We start from the raw sequence: 17,359 nt of genomic DNA, 5'->3' as shown, positions 1-17,359 counted from the left end.
GGAAGAAAAGCCCTGCCAGGAAACACAAACAGAGAGGAAAAGGCTCGCTCAACACAACAATATGATAAGAAAGCACAGTCCTAACGAGAATAATAACACTGTCAGCTGTAAACAAGGCAGAACATGATCCCCAGCTCATGGTGGGCACAAGGATGTACTAAAGAGATGAGATCTGCCAAATTTCTCATTACAGCAAAGCACATGAATAACCCGCAGGGGAATGGGGCTTGGTCATTCAAAATGGGTATGATAACAATTGAAAAATGTTGTTCGTAAATCATATTTACAACAAATCCTATACAAATACAAATTACCTTTTTTTACCTCTCTTCTTTTTTTTTTTTTTGTTCGGCAGCTTTTGAAATGTAAAGTAGCCATGTGAGTCAATAGTGTCTTGTTGGTGGGACTTTATAGGAAAGTAGGATTTTATTGACATTACCAAGTATTAATAATGCGACACAGCGATGGAGCCCCTGTTTGCTTCCTAAATAATTGATGTTGTAGGCAATCCCTTAAAATAAAGTGTTAATGAGTTCAAGTCCCACTGTCTCTCATTGAGTTGATATCCACCCCCAAGACTCGTTTTATTCTCTGTGCAGACTGATTTAACCCTTTCACATATGCAACATGAACACACATGCTGCACACATCCTTCACTGTAAGAACTTTTCCTCTGCTTGCACAGCTTTGCTTTAAAATGAATGATTTAAAATAGCTGCATTGTGTTTTATGTTTTGTGTGGACAGGAGCGACAATACTGTTTGTACTCCACTGCACGGACAGAGAGCAGGGATAAATCACTGGGCAGGGAAAATGTACTCAGCATCCACAGGCAGACCAAAGCCTTGCCTACTTCAAGTGAGCCAGTTGTACCCCTGTATCCTACTTCTTTATTTAGGCTTGAGACTGGATCAGTTTAGGAAGCATCCAACTTGCTGACTACAGACAATTTTAATGTGAGCTGTGAATGCCTTTCAAGTCCCTGCTTGTTTCAACTTTTTGAGTAATAAAGAGCTGGATCAATACTTAAGTATTAACTGCACCTTCTAACTCATCCAAAGGAACACTGGGAAGAAGTGACACAGTACCCATGTGCACATGCCTTTTCCCTTCAAATCCACTAATATGTATCCTATCAACACATCTCGGGGAGTGAAGAGGTTCCTCTGCAAGTCACGTAATTTTTGAAAAAAATTACACACTGAGAGCACAGCTCATACAGTTTTAACCTAACTAGTGAAAAAGGAGGGGTAAAGAAAAGACTGGAAGGAGACAATTCAAGGATCAGAGGTTAAGGATTGGCATAAATGTGCAAGAGGTCTCGCAAGCAGATTGTCATGTTGGAGGAGTGCATGTGCTACCTGTCCCAGCAGCTCATGGCCTCAGTGAATATTAAACTATGCTGAATACCTGCAACTAGAAAAACTTATATTATGAATAGGCTGTGGGGCCCCTCACTTGGGAGAAAACATGAAATGAAAAACAGAAGAAAAAAGGGAAAAGAGTGGCTGCACTGAGAGCCCAATAAAGCCTGTGCTACTCAGCCTTTATGGCAGTGATCTTTTTTATTGCTGCTTTAATGTCAAAATCTTGCTTTTTTGCTTTCTGGTTTTGATGCTGCTTCTGCTGGGCTTATTTATTTTTTTTAAGTATTATTTTTGAAAACTCAGAAGGGAAATTTTCAAAGGGGAGAGGAGAGCACGTGTCATGTGCAGCAGAGAGGCCTTGGTACATGGACTGGAATTTCTGCAAATGCTGCCCAGTGCCCCACTGCATCCCCACCTCAGCTGCCAGCAGGTTAGACAGGTGCTCACTGTGCTCACAACCAAAGTGCTGTGAAAGCTCATTCAAAGGGTCCCCCAAACTTTCCAAAACAAACTCTGCCCCTCTTCTGGCTTTGTTATGAAACCAGGTGAAACCCAGGTGGTTTTAACTGAGGTTCTCTTTGAGGTTTGGTGTGATTCCCAGAGGTCAAAAAACAAAACTTGAGGTGTAAGAAGCAACAGAGAAATTATGAAAAGCTCTGCTCGACTCTGGGTGAGACAAAGCTAGAGAGGGCCACAAAGCCACAGGGAGCAGAGTCACACCAGTCTCCCCCAGCACCTCACGTGTTGCACAAACATCAGACAGTGAGCTTGGCAAAACCTCCATCCCCTAAATGAGGAGGTTATCTGGGTAACACAACCCCCAGGGAGAGAGCTGTAAGGAAAGCAATGCCAAAAAAAATCCAACTCCTTGTGTATTCTGTCAGCTGTAACCACAAAATGGCACGTGAGGAGGAAACCTTCCCAAATCTGTGATTTTACTCAAACATTTCTGAGCAACTGAAATAAATAAGCTTAAATAATCTTGAAGGCAAAGGGAGACTTTCATATCCTCTCAAGTTAAGTCTGAATTTCTATTTACCACCACATGAAGTCCTCAAAATGGGGAAGGAAAACTTCCTTTAGAGACTGAATTATTCAGTCTGCTGAATTACAGAAAAGGTAAATGCTGGGTTAAGCAACAAGAAAAAGAAAGTGTGGGGGGGAGGGGGGAAGGAAAGAAGGCAAAGAAAAAAGAAAGGGTTTCCCATTTCTATTTTTACAGCAGCAGAAATTCAGCACATTCCTTTTAAGTAGATGCCTGGGACTCCAGAAGGGGTTAACAATAAATAACCTTGCTGAATACAGATTCCCCTTCTTTTCACATCTGAGTAATTCTTTTGTTTGTCCACTCTGGGAACAGAGGAGTTTTTAATAAAGCTGACTGTTGTTTAAAGCCACTGAGTTCTGGTGGTGCACACAGCATGGAGTAGTTTGCTTTGTGGCTACCTTTGGAGCATATCAGGATGAAAGTGTTATGTCCCCAAGCTGTAATTATGCGACTACTTTCTAGTGTTTCAAAAGGAGGGAGAGAGAAGGGAAAAAAAACCCCCACCCTAGCTGTGGTTCAATGTGTCATAAAAAGGAAACGAATGAGCGGTAATAAGACTTCAGCTCAAGTGTTAGACTTCTTAGCTGTCATGTTAACAAGGTCCTTTAAACCTTACAATAAAGTTTAAAACTTGATTTCTCCTAATACACTGAAACTGTTTAAAAATAATTTGCATTATGACAAGGAAATCTGTTCTGAGAAAAAAAATGAACATGTTGCTAACAAAGCAGGAGCATGGAAAATAAAAAGGTTTCGCAGCTTCTGTAAGGTCGCTGTTGACTCATGATTTTATTTAGTAAACAGGGTAAACCCCTTGACGTGTGAATGGTGTTCTGGCTGTAGATCCCTTCAAACTACTTAGAAACACCATTATAATGGGGAAGCTCCCAGGCTGGTATTGGAATATCACCCAGCCACATTTTACTTAAGCAAAAAGAAATGTTCAGCAGAGAATACATATATTATCAATTCTGAGAAAATGAAAACACTCAGGAAACAATCATTTCCATATTACAACAGAAAATTGGATTTTCTGGTGAATAATGAAAATGAAGCATCACTCCCCCGACCTCCTCTCTCTCCACTATTTGTTCTGTGCCCCTCACCTTGGTATCAATGTGCTAAGAGATGATTATTAAGTGCAACAAAGGCCACAGCTATGCACAGTTCTGGAAGATGTCCTAGCCTGTTTCAACTGGGTTATTTTTCCCTCCTCTCAGTCTATTCAAAGACAAGGAAACCTTAGGTGAAATGAGAAGTGCATGAACTGCACTAGCCTTGAACTTGCAAAAAAATAATTACTTGGATTAACGCAACATCATAAACGTTCATCCTTGTCTGTTAGGCCAGGAGAAACCCTTGGGAGAAGTCTTGCTTTTTGAGAAAAGTCATGTCCCTCCACTCCTCCTTCACGCCGGCCCTGCGTGGTCACAGGCAGAGGATAACAAATTGTGACTAAAACTGCCTGGAGATGAATCCGTCTGCGAGAGACGGAAAGTGTGTCATGCAACGTTACTTTGGGAAGAGATAATTAATACTGCACAAACAATCACTGGAAAAGCTAAACACATTATTTGAGTGTTTTGAAGTAAATGGTAAAAGACAATGTTTAAATTAATTATTAATTAAAAATGAATGTTGCCATCTTTAAAGATTTTTTTTTCAAAGCACTCTGTGCACTGATTTAAAACACCGCAATATCAAAGTATCCAGAGCCTCAGATTCCTTCGTGCCCCCTCCCCTCTGACAACACATTATGCAGGTGGGAAACTTTTTTGCCATTAAATGCTAATTAGTTTCACAACTAATTACTACCGTGGTATTAGGTTAATGTTTTTTCTACTTTTTGATTTAGACTTACTTTTGTAAATCCCTTATTCAAATTACTTTGAAGTGAAAGAGACTACAAATTAGTTCTCTTTTTAATGTGTAATGTGAGCCCTGGCAAGCCAGCCAGTAATTTTACAGGCTGTTTTAAGGAGCAGGGGGAAGACAGGCAGCATGGTCACTCACAGGTACCCGAAGCGCTCCGCCGAGCTTTCGGGAACGACAGGACTTGTAAACTCCGGCTTCCTCACCAGCCGCCAATTACCCGGCGTGTGATGTGAGGGGAGGGGAGAGTTTACAGCTTTGCAAACTCACTCCATCACCCCATAAATACCGCACACACCCACTGGGGCATCACACCCTTCCTGCCTTACCCTTTCCTGCGCCCGCCCGCTGCCCGGTGCCGCGCACGTCGAGCCCCCGACACTTCATGTGGTTATGGACACGCTCATTACACCGCCGTCTGTTGCTATAATGCCCCTATTAATTCTCCTTTTGATATTTTAAGAGCAATCTATAAATCACACAGACCTTCACGTTAATGCTTAGCGAGACCGTTTTGTGTTGAGTGGTTTGGTTTTTTTTTTTGGACCTGCCAAACAAGCCCATTTCACAGCTCTGCTCCACGGGCCGTGCTCATCACGTAAACCAAAGGGGAGAGAAATCACGGGTTTTCTCCAAGAAGCATAGCTTGCCTGTGAGGTTTTGCAAGGTTTAAAGAAGAGAACTGCAAACAAGTGAACAATTTTATAGCCCTGTGTCCTCTCTGGACTGGACTGAGCTGCTCAGTTTTATGCAGAAACTGGTAAATGGCTCTTTTACGTTCTAACCACCCTACGCATATCCCCAGATGGAGGTAGATGTCTGCTCTTGTTGCTCCATCCATGAAGCTCAGGAAGGAGCCAGAAGTCTTCAAGAGTGACCCTTGAGCAGATGGCAGGAGAAGACCTAGAGCCAGCAGGCACCTCTGCTGTACTTACATCGCTTGCATAGGGGAACGTCCTGGACTGCTGTCACTCCCGTTACTGTTCGTATGCTCCATTGCACCATTGAGCTCTTCCCTCATCGCACTGGCTAGATTGCCCAGAGTGGGATTTCCCATGGAAGCAGTAGTGTATAGAGGTATACTGTTCTCAGCCATTGAAGCCTGCCAAGGACACAAACAAATCCATGAAGAGCCATGACTAACATTTTTTATACATTGCACAACACGCTCGTCCCGAAACATTCTCCACATTTACATTACTTGCAATCACAGGTTTTTTTAAATACTGTTCTTTCTGATAGGTATTGCCCTGGTTCCATCAAGGGAAATTTAACATAGTTTAACATAAAAGATATGTTATATATTGGCATGTAACAGGATGGAGCCTTCCATTCCCTATTTGGAATTACACAGTCTGGTAAAAAGAAAATGTCCTTTCCCTATTTTTGCTTCATGAAATTATGTTTGGGTCTTCAGAGTATTTTCTGTGGCTTAGGTCTGGGCTTTGTTTCTAATAAAATGGGGAAAAAAATTGAAACTGGCTCAGCTGATAACTCCTTCCCACTGGAGTGGGCACCAAACAGGAGTACAGCATCACTGAGTTTGGTTTTCCTTGGGACACGTGTGAGGCTGCGATCAGCACTAACTGGATCAGAACTGCACCAATCGACCTGAGAGCTGAAACACTCCATGTGGAATTTTTTAAACCTCAGCAACTCAGTTCTTACCTTAGCTGTTACAGGTCTGACTATTTTAATTTGATTTTTTCCCTTTGTTCTAAGGAAACACCGTGCAGTGGCACACTGGAGTTAACTCTCTAAATGGAAATCTTTGTAGGAAGAGAATGAACTGTTAAATATTTTCCTTCTGATTCCCACCGTTCTGCCTGCTAATATTTACTGTGTGTCAGCATTAGCTCATGTTGACAGCACAGTCCCGGCCCGGCGCAGCAGCGGTGGGAACGCAGAAACCCTGAGCCCCGGAGGAGCCCAGCGTTTAGTGGGGATGGGAGGCACTGGAATGGGAGGGAGGCACAGTTTTCCGAGGCTGCAGCGCCCAGGGACTGGAAGGACATTTAACCATTTCACCCATCCCAGCCGGATCTGGCTGACATCATCCATGGCTCTTGGAGCCGTGTCAGCGCCGGGCAGCCACAGACGCTGGCTCGGCATCACTTGACCTCCTCTGGGGAGAGGTCAGCTGGCTGCAGTGGCCAAGCAAAAAAAAAATCCATCAGGCTGGGTCTGCATGATGCAAACCTGGCCCGTGGGAGGGGAACCCATGCAAATGTACTCCTCACCAAAGGCTCTTGCCTGCTCCTAGTTCATGGGACAAAACTCATTTGTTGCCAAGCTGGCAGCTCTCCCCAGGCAAGCACAGCCAGAGACAGGGTGGGGGGAGATGGGATGGGAAGGGAGGGCAGGACCAGCCCTCACTGCAGCATCTCCAGGAGCACGGCCCCTTTTTATTCTTCCTTATGTTGACCTCTCCATGTGCAGCCCTATGTGTCACACATGATTACAAAAGCTATTCTAACGGGGAGGATTATTTTTATCTTCTTGATTCAACAACCGGCAAACTCATTGTGATTAGGGGATGCAAAGAATGGTTCACATTTCCTGCACTTGGCAAAATAATGACTCAAGTTCTTCACCCACAGCAATAACTTGTAATTGCAGTACAGCAATTTACTGGGGGAGAGGTGGGACACCAGGAGTATCTGCTAGAAGACAGTAATAATAGGGGATGAGGTGTTTTGGGAGCCCCTGTTGACCCAATGGCAAAAGAGAGAACTGGTGAGAGCTGGAGTCCCCGTACCTTCCACAGACAGAGTGGGGAGAGAGCTGCTTCTTCTCCCTGGCCACGAGGGAAAACAGATAGAGGAGATGTCAGCAGGGTCTGGGTGAAGGACAGGGGAGGCTCTGCCAGCCCACAGGAAAAGAAACCACAGCCTGCCATGCTGGCAGCACACAGCCTGCTGTGCAGACCCCACAGTGCTCACAGGGATGTGCAAGGAGCAGGCCTTCCCAGAGCCCACAAAAGCTGGGGGGAACACTGTGAATTATTAATTAGACTGACTGCAGGCCCTGGCAGGTAAGGCAGTCTTGTGTCCTAGATGAATTTGCTGCCCAGGTCAAGTCTAAACTGCCCATATGGCAGTGGCCACCTGCATTATTTGCCCAGACCATCTTACAGCCCCAGAGAACCCACTGGGATGTTGCCTCCAAAATCCAACGGCAGGGAGACAAGTGCTGGTGTATTTTCACCCTAAAAAAGGACCTGCCTCAGTGCAATGGTTATTATTCATCCCTCTAATAAACCTCTAATAAATATGAGAGATATTTATTAAATATTAGAGGGGTGACAGTGGCAGCAAATCTGGCCCAGGCTCCTCCTTAGCTCAGCTATGGGGGGGCATGAGGACGTGGCTCTCTCAGGAAAAGTGGGGAATGGAAACAGTTTGGAGGTTATCACGAAAGACAAGAATGGATGGAGATGACGACAACGACACGTGTTTCAGAAATAAAACACGAACAGTTCCATATGATAAGCATATTAATTGAAATTAGTCACATAGTTAACAATGTGAAGAAATGCAGGATCATTTCGTTTTTGCCTTTCAGCCTCATGAATGTAAAATGTGCTTGTAATCTTAATACTATTCAGGAGACAAAGCAGTCTTTAAAAATCACACTTCACAAGACTCAAGGGAAAATAAGTTACTAATGAATGGTATTTACAGTTGCTTCATTTAAACATGCTTTCCTGGGCTTTGCAGGAGTTACTGCATAAACTCAAAGAATTAGAAGAAAGGCAAAACATCATTTTCCTCCTATTAATTTGTTTCTTGGTTCTGAAAAGAGAATCCTACGAAACCTTCCACAAAATATGACTGCCCAAGCAAATATCCATGGCCATCAGTGAACTTCTTGAAAAGTGACCCCCAAGAACCACTTGGGGTGCAACCATGCACCGTGTTGCCTCCTGGATTAATTCATAATATATAAAGTCTGAACCCCCACACAAACACACAGACTCCACTACAATCAGGACAGGATAACACATGGACTTTACCTGGGGTTTTTGAGATTGACTCAGCAATTTATTGGAAGGGGAAGAAGGGCACAAGAAAAAGGGCTGGAGACATGGCCATTTTTAGGCTGCAAGTTATTAATTCTGCACCCACACTTTGTGTATTTCTGCATCGTGAAAAAACTGAATTTTTGTCTTACAATTACAGTTTAAACCAATAAAAATGATCTTTTATTTTCTACAGGAATTGCGCCGTTTATTTTTTACCAACAATAGGAAGATATGCAAAAATAGCCCTTAAAAGAAAAGGGGGAAAAATGATCTGCTTTCTCTTTAAAGCCATGAACAATAGAAGGTCACGTGCTGCAGTATCCTATCATTCAGCACATTAATAGCTGTGCTAGAGTAATTACACTTGTGGTATTTTTGCCTCAAGTGAAATTCTGAAATAAGAGGATGGAAATTATGATACTGCTGATAAATATTAATAAGTGAACTTTTAATTTTTTTGCCACAATATTCAAAATGCTAAGCATCTAGCTAATGCTGAAGCAGCCTGATATGTGTTTGCCTCCAGGGACTATGATGCTTTATGCACTTAAGAAAAAAGTTTAACGGAATTAAAATTTAATATCTAATTAGAGCAAGGCTAATATATTTTGAAATGAGTGGGGAAGACACACGCCTCTGTTGCATATTTGCTACAGTCATTAATCTTACCTGTAAAGCAGCATTGAGAGGTGTGCAGTAGGTGTGGCTGGTCTGTATGTTTTTAATAAGAGAAGGGTTACTGCATAAGAAAAACATAAAAAAGAGAGTTAAAAGCAACCAACTTCTGTGCTAGCGTTTCAAGCATGTAATGCTTCCTCTCCCCCACCAGAAAACTAGAGCTGAGACTGGTTTTCCATATGAGTTCTCTTTCATTGGTTTTTTTTGGTTTGTTTTTTTGGTGTTTTTTTTTTTTTTCTTCTTTTTTTCCATTTTGTTAATTTAAGGAAAATATCTGAGTTTTGGGCTACGGTTATCATATTTGCCTTTACTAAATAAGGAACATCATTATCTCTTGACGTTACCTCGCCATGTGTTCTACTACCCTGCGTTAGTGGCACATCTTGGCATCTCTGCTCATTTTAGCTGTGTTCAGGAGAAATTCTCCAGTTTTCGTCGTGTCTGGGAGCCCGTTACCATGTGAAGGTCCATCGTGGGGAGGCAGTGATCAAAAGCATCACGGGACATTTTAAACTCTGCTTCATCCAAATGACTCTCCGAGTCGCTGGCAGCGGAGTCTCTCCCAGTGGAGGGGAGGGAGTCTCTCCCAATGGAGGGAGGCACCAAGATGAGAGAGGATTTGTTTGATCCATGTTATTTCCTGCCATGCCCATGAGGGGCTGCCCATATCACTGCCCCAAGCAGCCTGGGGGCACAGAGGCTCAAAGGCAGGCAGCCCACAGAAACTACCATGCTGCCCTGAAGGCCATTTTTAGTAAAAAATATTCTAGTGTGCTATTTTGGACCCTTATTTATGTCAGCTTTACATAAGGGGTCAGATTTGAAGGAAAGGAATGGGGACCACATGGGCTCTCTCTTTAGGAGGCATCCCAATATCACTGGTCCCATCATGAGATTAAAAAAAAATAATTAAAAATCACGAAATAGAAACTAGGTAAAAAAATGCCCATGCAAAGTATCTCCCAAAAGTTTTATCACTCACTGGGCATGCTTTTATTTTAATTTTATTCAAGTGGGAATAAATTATGGCGAGCAGAGTCTTAACTGAGATCCTTGCACAGGGACCATCAAGGATCACTTGTCCAGGAGAGATGGCCTTCGAGTAAAGATCAAGGAATATCGCTCTGGGAAGCCCAGGAGTATTGGTGCAAGGTTGTTGTAGGCACATGATGACTTGTTAGCCATTTTTACAGCTGGTCTCATTGCATTTTCAAACTCTTTAAAGTGAATTCAGCATTTTTTGTCTTGTAAGTACCTTACTTTTTCTGATTAGGAGTTGCAAAACAAAGCATACAATTGAAAGCAAAGGAAAATATCAGAATTAAAACTTATCTGAAACCTTTCCTGGCATATATCTGTCTTCCTGACACGTCTACAGCAGTATATCTGTGCTAGCGTGGATAATTATCTTAGTCTACATTGCTCTATAAATAAATGCTTTAACAAACATATCAGAGTAGAGTTTTTTACTACAGGCATTTGGATTATCAGAGTAGGACACACAAAATACACATAACAACCAAAAATTTAGTTTCTTTAGCAGCAAAGGTGATGACACTATATTGTGAAATGCAAGTCTACATGAGATGGGTAAATCATGCAAAGCAAAGCAACAGCAGAAAAAAAAAATTAAAGCAAGTAAAAGCTCTTACTGTGCAACAAGCTCGCCAAAGTTTTCATCAGGGCAGTATTTTCGAGGACGGCCTCGTTGAATATGACGGCCACGTTTAAACTCTTCATCATCAACAGTCCAAAAGGACCCAAACTCATCCTCTACTCTGATAAAGCACTTATGCAGTGAGAGGTTGGTGCGAATGGCACCCTGGGACAAGAGCAGCAGCAAAGGAGATGAAGTGGAAACAAAGGGACACGGGATCGGGGACAGAACAGACATCAAATACAGGGAAAAGGAAAAAGAAAATAAAATGCAATAAGCATAAGCAAATGGTTTGTGAGGGTTAATATGCATTGCCACCTAAAAGCTACTAGCATGTGATGCAACAAACACCAAGCAAGCAGGGTCAGGGTACTGGTGGGCATACAAACAGTAGTGATGAGATGTTTGTCTTGGTTTCCCTTAACTGAGACAATGCGAAACCACCTGTGGTTGGTCTAACACCAGCTAGCAGCCAAAAGCCTCTACGTTAAACTGTAAGCATGATCCAAGCTAGGCTAAGAAGTTCAAACATGGTGGACATACCCACTGATCTTTTGTGGCCTTCGTTTTTGGAACTCTAGTTCATCCACTGTCCATACTGCCCCTTTAACGTTTTCTACTCGCACAAAACACTTGTGAAGACTAAGATTATGACGCACTGCATTCTGCAGCAAGTATAAAAGAGAAAACATTCAAAAACCTTCTATGAGAAAATGCTCATCATTGTCCAAGAACAGCAGCAGCACAGTCAGCTTGACAGTTCTCATTTTGCAATGTTAAGCCCCTTCCCCTCCCCACACCCGCTCGCTTTCCCCGGCTCTTTACATCTTATTTTGCAAAGACAAAATAAATATGAAAGCTTAAACCCAAGATTAAAAATTCACGTTATTCTTATCAATTATCCCCAGAGTGACTGAGAACAGCCACAATTTTAAGCATGCATGTTGTAGAATATAGCACATTTCATACAGAACACAAGAGGAACATTGCTTAGACTTTTTCAAAACAAATATATACGCCCTGCAAAGAGAAATTTCTCTCCTCCTGGAAAAGAAAGCAGTTAGAAAGAACAGAGAAGATTTTATGTAAGTACAGTCGACTGGATTTAGCTGTGAGGCGCAGGAGTTGGTGTTGCTGTGGTTTCCCACAGCTGGGCTAATGTGATTCAGGTGCTGGACCTCCCTCCACACCCACAGCACGGGCTGGGGGCTCAGCAGCACCCCGCCGGCCGGCCGGCACCAACTCCTGCCTCCACGGCTTGCTCTTATATGGAAGTTGGCTCCCATTTCTGGCAGACTACTGTAGTGACTGATCTGAGCCTCTGCCAAGTGAAAACATGAGGAAGGCTCTCTGAAACAAAGTGCTAATATCCCCACAGCTCATCACCCAGAGGGACCCGTGCTCGTGGCATCCGAAGCCCGAATGTCCACCCTGCAGCTCCATGCTGGGAAGGATGAGCAGGGTCAGCCCTTCCAATGTGCTGAGACACAACATGACACCTCACTAAGGCATGGCAAAGTTGTTGGCTTTTCTGCCCCTGCTCCAGAGTGCAAAGAGCCTTGGCACTCCTCAAATGGAGTTGCTATGCTTCGTCCCTGTTTCAGGAGTTTCCTGAGCAAATACCCTGCAACAACACTTGGACCTGGTGGTCTTAAAGGTTTTTTCCAACCTTAAAGACTCTATGGTTCTACAAAGGCATTGTTCATGGAGTTCACAGGAATTTGTACATGTTCCCAGCACCACTGAAAGGGGCTTGGGAAACAGGAAAAACAGAAGAAGCCATTTGCTGAAAATCTGCAGGCGAACAAACTCCATCCTCACTGGCACCATTGATTCAGTCAATCTGGTTGACTCGTTAGCAGGCACAAAGCCAGCCAAACACATGGCCTGGGTCTAGGCAACCAGGAGACGACAATTTTTTTTCCTTCCAACATCATCCTCTTGGTTTTTTTTTTTTTTTTTTGTGAACATGGGGTCTGGATGGTGAAAGGGAGATGTGAATGTCTAAATCACTGTGCAAACAAAGGGTAGCACAGAGCATTTGTCATGTAAATCAGGAGGCGGTGGTGTGTGTATACTGAGAGGGGAAGGTAAAGAGTCTTCTGCTCCAATTCCCTGCCATGCCTGGTGCAGTCCCCACACTCCCACCCCAGCAGGAGTGGAAGATCTGGGGTTTGAACTGCCTTTGGTCAGCAGATACTTGAGTGCAAACACATCTCCTCTGGCTGTAGGTGCCTGATCCAGACACTTCAGCTTTTCCTGAACACTTCTACTTCTGGACTGGTGAAACAATAAACCCTGAATATGCTTTTCCTCTCAGCAAGGAAGAAAGTCAACCTGTCCATCAGGCCTGCTTCCTTCTGCCCTTATTTTCTTCTTTCTGCTCTTATTTTTTAATGTGTTTTTTTTTTTTTTTTTTTTTCCCTCCTACCTCTTCCAGATTTCAGTTCTGTTGACATTTTTGGCAAAATCCCTGATTTTGAGGTGGAGGAAAAACATGTAAACGCCCCACACCTTACGAGCTGAAATCAGCCAGCTCAGCAACTGCTGGTGGGTGCCACACTAGTGCAACCCGACACAGGGCTGCTGGCCCACATCTGGGTAACTCAGGCAGTTTCCTGTGAAAATGGGAACACTGTCAAGTCTGGAGCAAAATGTAAGAATAATAAGGCTATTTCCCCCAGTGAAAGCTGATCTTGTGGTTCATGCAGCACTTGATCAAACGCACACGGCAAAGCCCAGCGAAGGGAGTCCTCGAGAGTTTGTAAATAGCCTCTAAAGACAGGGTTGAGCAGGAATGTTTGTGTTTTTCTTTAAAAAAAATTAACGTTGGAGAAATACTTTACAGACTGTTCTTGTTCTCTTGAAGTCTGCTTGCAACTGATGGTTAAGGCTGTGGGACAGGCTCTTGCTGGGTATGTTGAGACAGAGAAGTTGAATATTTACAAGACATCCATGAAGTGTTGCCCTCATTTTCTCTTTTCCATGTGATCACTTATTTGAGAAGTTAATGCCAAAAAAAAAAAAAAAATTGTTGTGTTTCCCCTGCCTCTGGATACTTGCTATCTAACAGTTTTATGTGAACAATACCCCAACGTGTCAGAGCCACACCTGCAGCCTGTGCCTCATGGCTGTGACTCTGTGCCAGCAAATTACTCCAAAAAATAAAAGCAAACAGACATTGCCTCTGACCTGTCAGAACCAGTTCACAGTGCTCCCCCAGCAATCAGCTTAACAGAAAAATTAGGAGCTATTATTGTAAGATTATATATTTACCTTGTTAAAAATATTTGTATGCAAGCCACTTTTGCAGAAAAATTACCCTGAACGTGCTTGAATGTAGCAAATGAAAGGGTTTGTTATTTTAATAACTGCTCAGGCTCTGCCATACAGCATTTTGGGAAAGAGGTTCATTTTTAAAGGTCTTTACTCTTGCACTATTCTGTGTTTTTGAAATAGGGCTCAGGGAAGCTTGTCCACACCAAACCCTGACCCTAAACTTGGGGAACAGTGACCCAAACATTCCCTAAGCATTAGCTGAAGGTGAGCACAAATCAGCACATATATATTCAAATTATTCTGATTCTGCAATTAGCCCCTTGTGCTCGTTCTGTGCCCTGTGGGCTTCCCATCATGCCAATCCAGAGCTGCATTTTCATCCCTGCTGTTCCTGGGGGCTGGCAGAAATCTGAGCAGTCTCCAGCACGAAAACCTGCCCTACTCCAACCAGTTGCCTACTTTGCTGGTGCTGGTGGATATGGGGGTGCAGCTTTTCCTTCTCATTACATGAAGCAGGACCTGGACACCTGCAGAAGGTCAAGGTGTCCAAGGAGGGGTCTCCAAAAGGCACCTGCCTCCCTGGGACACATAGCACTCTTCTAAAACCCTGAGAATCTGCAGCTCAGCCTCTCTGCTGCTCTTCTGTATCTGCACTGGCTTCTGGGACTGGATCTTTTGGGATGCCAAAAGCTAATTCCCAAAACTAGGCTCACAGGAGATACAGCCAGGACTGCCTGCTGCCTTCTTCTACTCCTCCCTTCACCTCCCTTTGCTGCTGGAACTAAATAGGATTTTTACTTTAGCACCCACACCTGCAGCTGCTGAAAAGCCCGACTGGAACCACTCCAGCAGCAAAAGACAGGCAGGTCTAAAAGGATCTTAAATCAGGGAAAGTTAATTTCCTTTCTGGATAGTAAGGAAGCTGCAAAGTTGAACACTGCTCATGTTTTCCAGCTACAGGGACGAATCAAAGCAGCAATCACAGAAAGTTTTCCTGAACTTAAGAGCTTCTAGACCAGGACTGAAAATGTACAAAATTGTGCTGGGATCTGAATGAAAAGAAAACCATGCCACTAAAAACCAAGCTAACTTCCAAGGACCATTTTTAGCTCCATCCGTTGAAGAATTTAATCTTAAATGCAGGCTGGGACAGGAAAAACAGAAAGAGCTGATGGAACAGCATGTAGAGGACCTATTCATGCTACCTGGTCATTTGAAGTTGTTTGAGAACAACAGTGTTGTCTGGATTAAGAGAGATTCTAAGCACCAGGGTACAGTTTTTGCAGCAGCACATCATCCCATCATTTGAATCATTCATTTGTGATTGCACTTGATTCAGAAGTCCGTATGACTATTAAAGTGCTATATTTAAAGTGAAAGAGTGGCCCCCCAAAATACAGAATAAAATTAACTCCCCAGTCTTCTTATCTACCAGTATCTGTGACAGTTATCGAAAGAAACTGAAGTGCAAAACCCCCAGTTTATCTCTCTTAAAGACATTTCTTATTGAGGAGCTTGCTTCTTGCATATAAAATTCAATAAGCTTCTGCTGTGTGACTAAAGAAAACAGAGAGGAAGTTTATAACAGCTTTTTATGCAGTTAAGAGTCAATCGACTGAGGAAAGAAATCCAGTGATCTATAGATCCTAGGGAAAAAAAACGGTTGTTGTGATTAAAACCTGCTTAGCTAAAAAGATGAACAGTATATCTACTGACACGAGAACTTTACCTTTTTTTTTAATTTTCTAATACGTTCCGGCTGAAGAGCCTGAGTTTCCCTGCTCGTAGCAACCACACAGAGGAACTCACGGCATATTCACAGAACATAAAAGCCAATAATGGGGATTCAATTAGGGGTTTTCAAAGGCAGAGGAATTTTTTTTCTGCCAAATATCAAATTGTTCCCGCAGATAAGGCACCCGGCGCGTGTCACAACTGCCGATCTAAATTTTTCACGTCCCCACGACGGGACAATTTGTGTCACCAGCAAGATCTGCTCTGCACGTGGCAGAGAGCAAAGGCAGGAGGTGGGCTCAGCCTTACCTTCCACGTCGCCGCGTTGCGTCGGAAGTAGGCGAACATTCGCGTGAACCAGTTGTAGATTTCGTTTAGTGTTAGCTGTTTTTCAGGAGATTCCAGGATGGCCTTGTGGAGGCAAAAGCGATTGCAAGATCAGTTACCAGCACAGCACTACAAAACACGCTCACAGTTTTACTTTTGCCAGATATACGGAAATAAAGGAAAGAAAGGAAGAATGAAAAAGGAGAGATTCGGAGCAAAAAATCCAGAGGAGGGTTTTCACAATGTGAACTAAGATTAATGGCTGTATTTAACAGTTCAATGGCAAAATTCAAAATGGAATTATCTAATTGTTTTGAGTTTTTATTTCTGTTTCCTTACAGAAATATTAATTTATTAGTCATTCATAAAGCAGAATCAAAGAGAAATGCAAAACATTTCACTAGCTGATTAAAGCTCAGTAATTATTTAGAGCTCAGATTAATTCTAGGGATCAGAGATTACTGTAGCTTGTGATAATTGACTTGCCATCTTTAAACAGGCTCATTTTCACTGTTGTGTGAAATGAATTTCCTAATAATCACATCGTATTGTAATACTTAATCAAAAGCAATTATGTTATATATTGCAGTTCTAAAAACCCTTATAGTAAAGGTTTGAGCATTTGAGCACGCTTACACACCAAAGGTTCGAAAATCTATTTAATCCAGCACATATAGGGAGATACATATATTTTTTCCTAACCCAGACGTGCGCGTTCGGCTCAGCTTACCTGCCTAATTAAAGATGCATACGTGAATGGTGGTCTAACTTCCGCGTTCTTATAAAATTCTTGGTTCTGGGCAATATCTGCTAAATAAGAGCAGTTGTTCTGTTATCATCACAGCCTGATACCGCCGGGCCAGCACGGGGAGAGGGGAGAGGGCTGTGCCAGCAGAACCCCTTTTTGTACCTGAAGAGATGGGGACGTTGTACTTGTCCGAGTACCGCCTCCGGATGGGCCCGACGTTGTGCATGCTCGTGGTAGTGATGACCGACGGCCCCTGCGTGACGGGAGTGATGGGCGCCGTCGGCGTGGTGGGAGTATGAGGTAAACTCTGCGGGGACGCCTCGGACGCCGTCTTGGAAAGCGTGACGCTCGATACCAGATTCAGCTGCGGAGGGAAGGACGAGGGGTTTGTCACAAACAGCGTTTCTGGATGGTTTAAGGGCTGCAGAGGAAACCCTCAATTACCGGAGTGTCCCCGAGCAGACACTGCAGCTTCTGCACAGAGTGCTGCTGTAACATCTCCATTAAGAGCCAGCAAGGGGAAATAAATATAATAATTACATATATACATTTCCAAATAGGTTAAAAAAAAAACCAGAACAACACAGTCTGCTGCCTAAAGAACAAATAATGAATTTTTATGTAA

At 43.2% G+C, this 17,359-nt stretch overlaps 1 protein-coding gene across 8 annotated transcripts in view; it reads right to left on the bottom strand.

The window, feature by feature from the left end:
• Positions 1–17,359, bottom strand: part of FOXP1 (forkhead box P1) — a 391,357-nt gene that overhangs the window by 5,895 nt on the left and 368,103 nt on the right. For 3 of the 8 annotated variants that reach the window (XM_066327180.1, XM_066327182.1, XM_066327181.1), the window contains 7 exons: positions 16,897–17,098; positions 16,717–16,796; positions 15,969–16,070; positions 11,190–11,311; positions 8,981–9,050; positions 7,046–7,084; positions 5,223–5,389 (listed from right to left, as the gene is read on the bottom strand). In XM_066327180.1, coding sequence (XP_066183277.1) covers positions 5,223–5,389; positions 7,046–7,084; positions 8,981–9,050; positions 11,190–11,311; positions 15,969–16,070; positions 16,717–16,796; positions 16,897–17,098 — 782 coding nt within the window. The remainder of the gene's footprint in view (positions 1–5,222; positions 5,390–7,045; positions 7,085–8,980; positions 9,051–11,189; positions 11,312–15,968; positions 16,071–16,716; positions 16,797–16,896; positions 17,099–17,359) is intronic. The other 5 variants (XM_066327184.1, XM_066327188.1, XM_066327186.1 and 2 more) reach the window with 3 other exon arrangements.

This window comes from Sylvia atricapilla, chromosome 11 (assembly GCF_009819655.1).
Source record: "Sylvia atricapilla isolate bSylAtr1 chromosome 11, bSylAtr1.pri, whole genome shotgun sequence".
Taxonomy (NCBI): domain Eukaryota; kingdom Metazoa; phylum Chordata; class Aves; order Passeriformes; family Sylviidae; genus Sylvia; species Sylvia atricapilla.
Note: the sequence above shows the minus strand (reverse complement) of the source record. Positions and strands in the feature narration are given on the sequence as shown.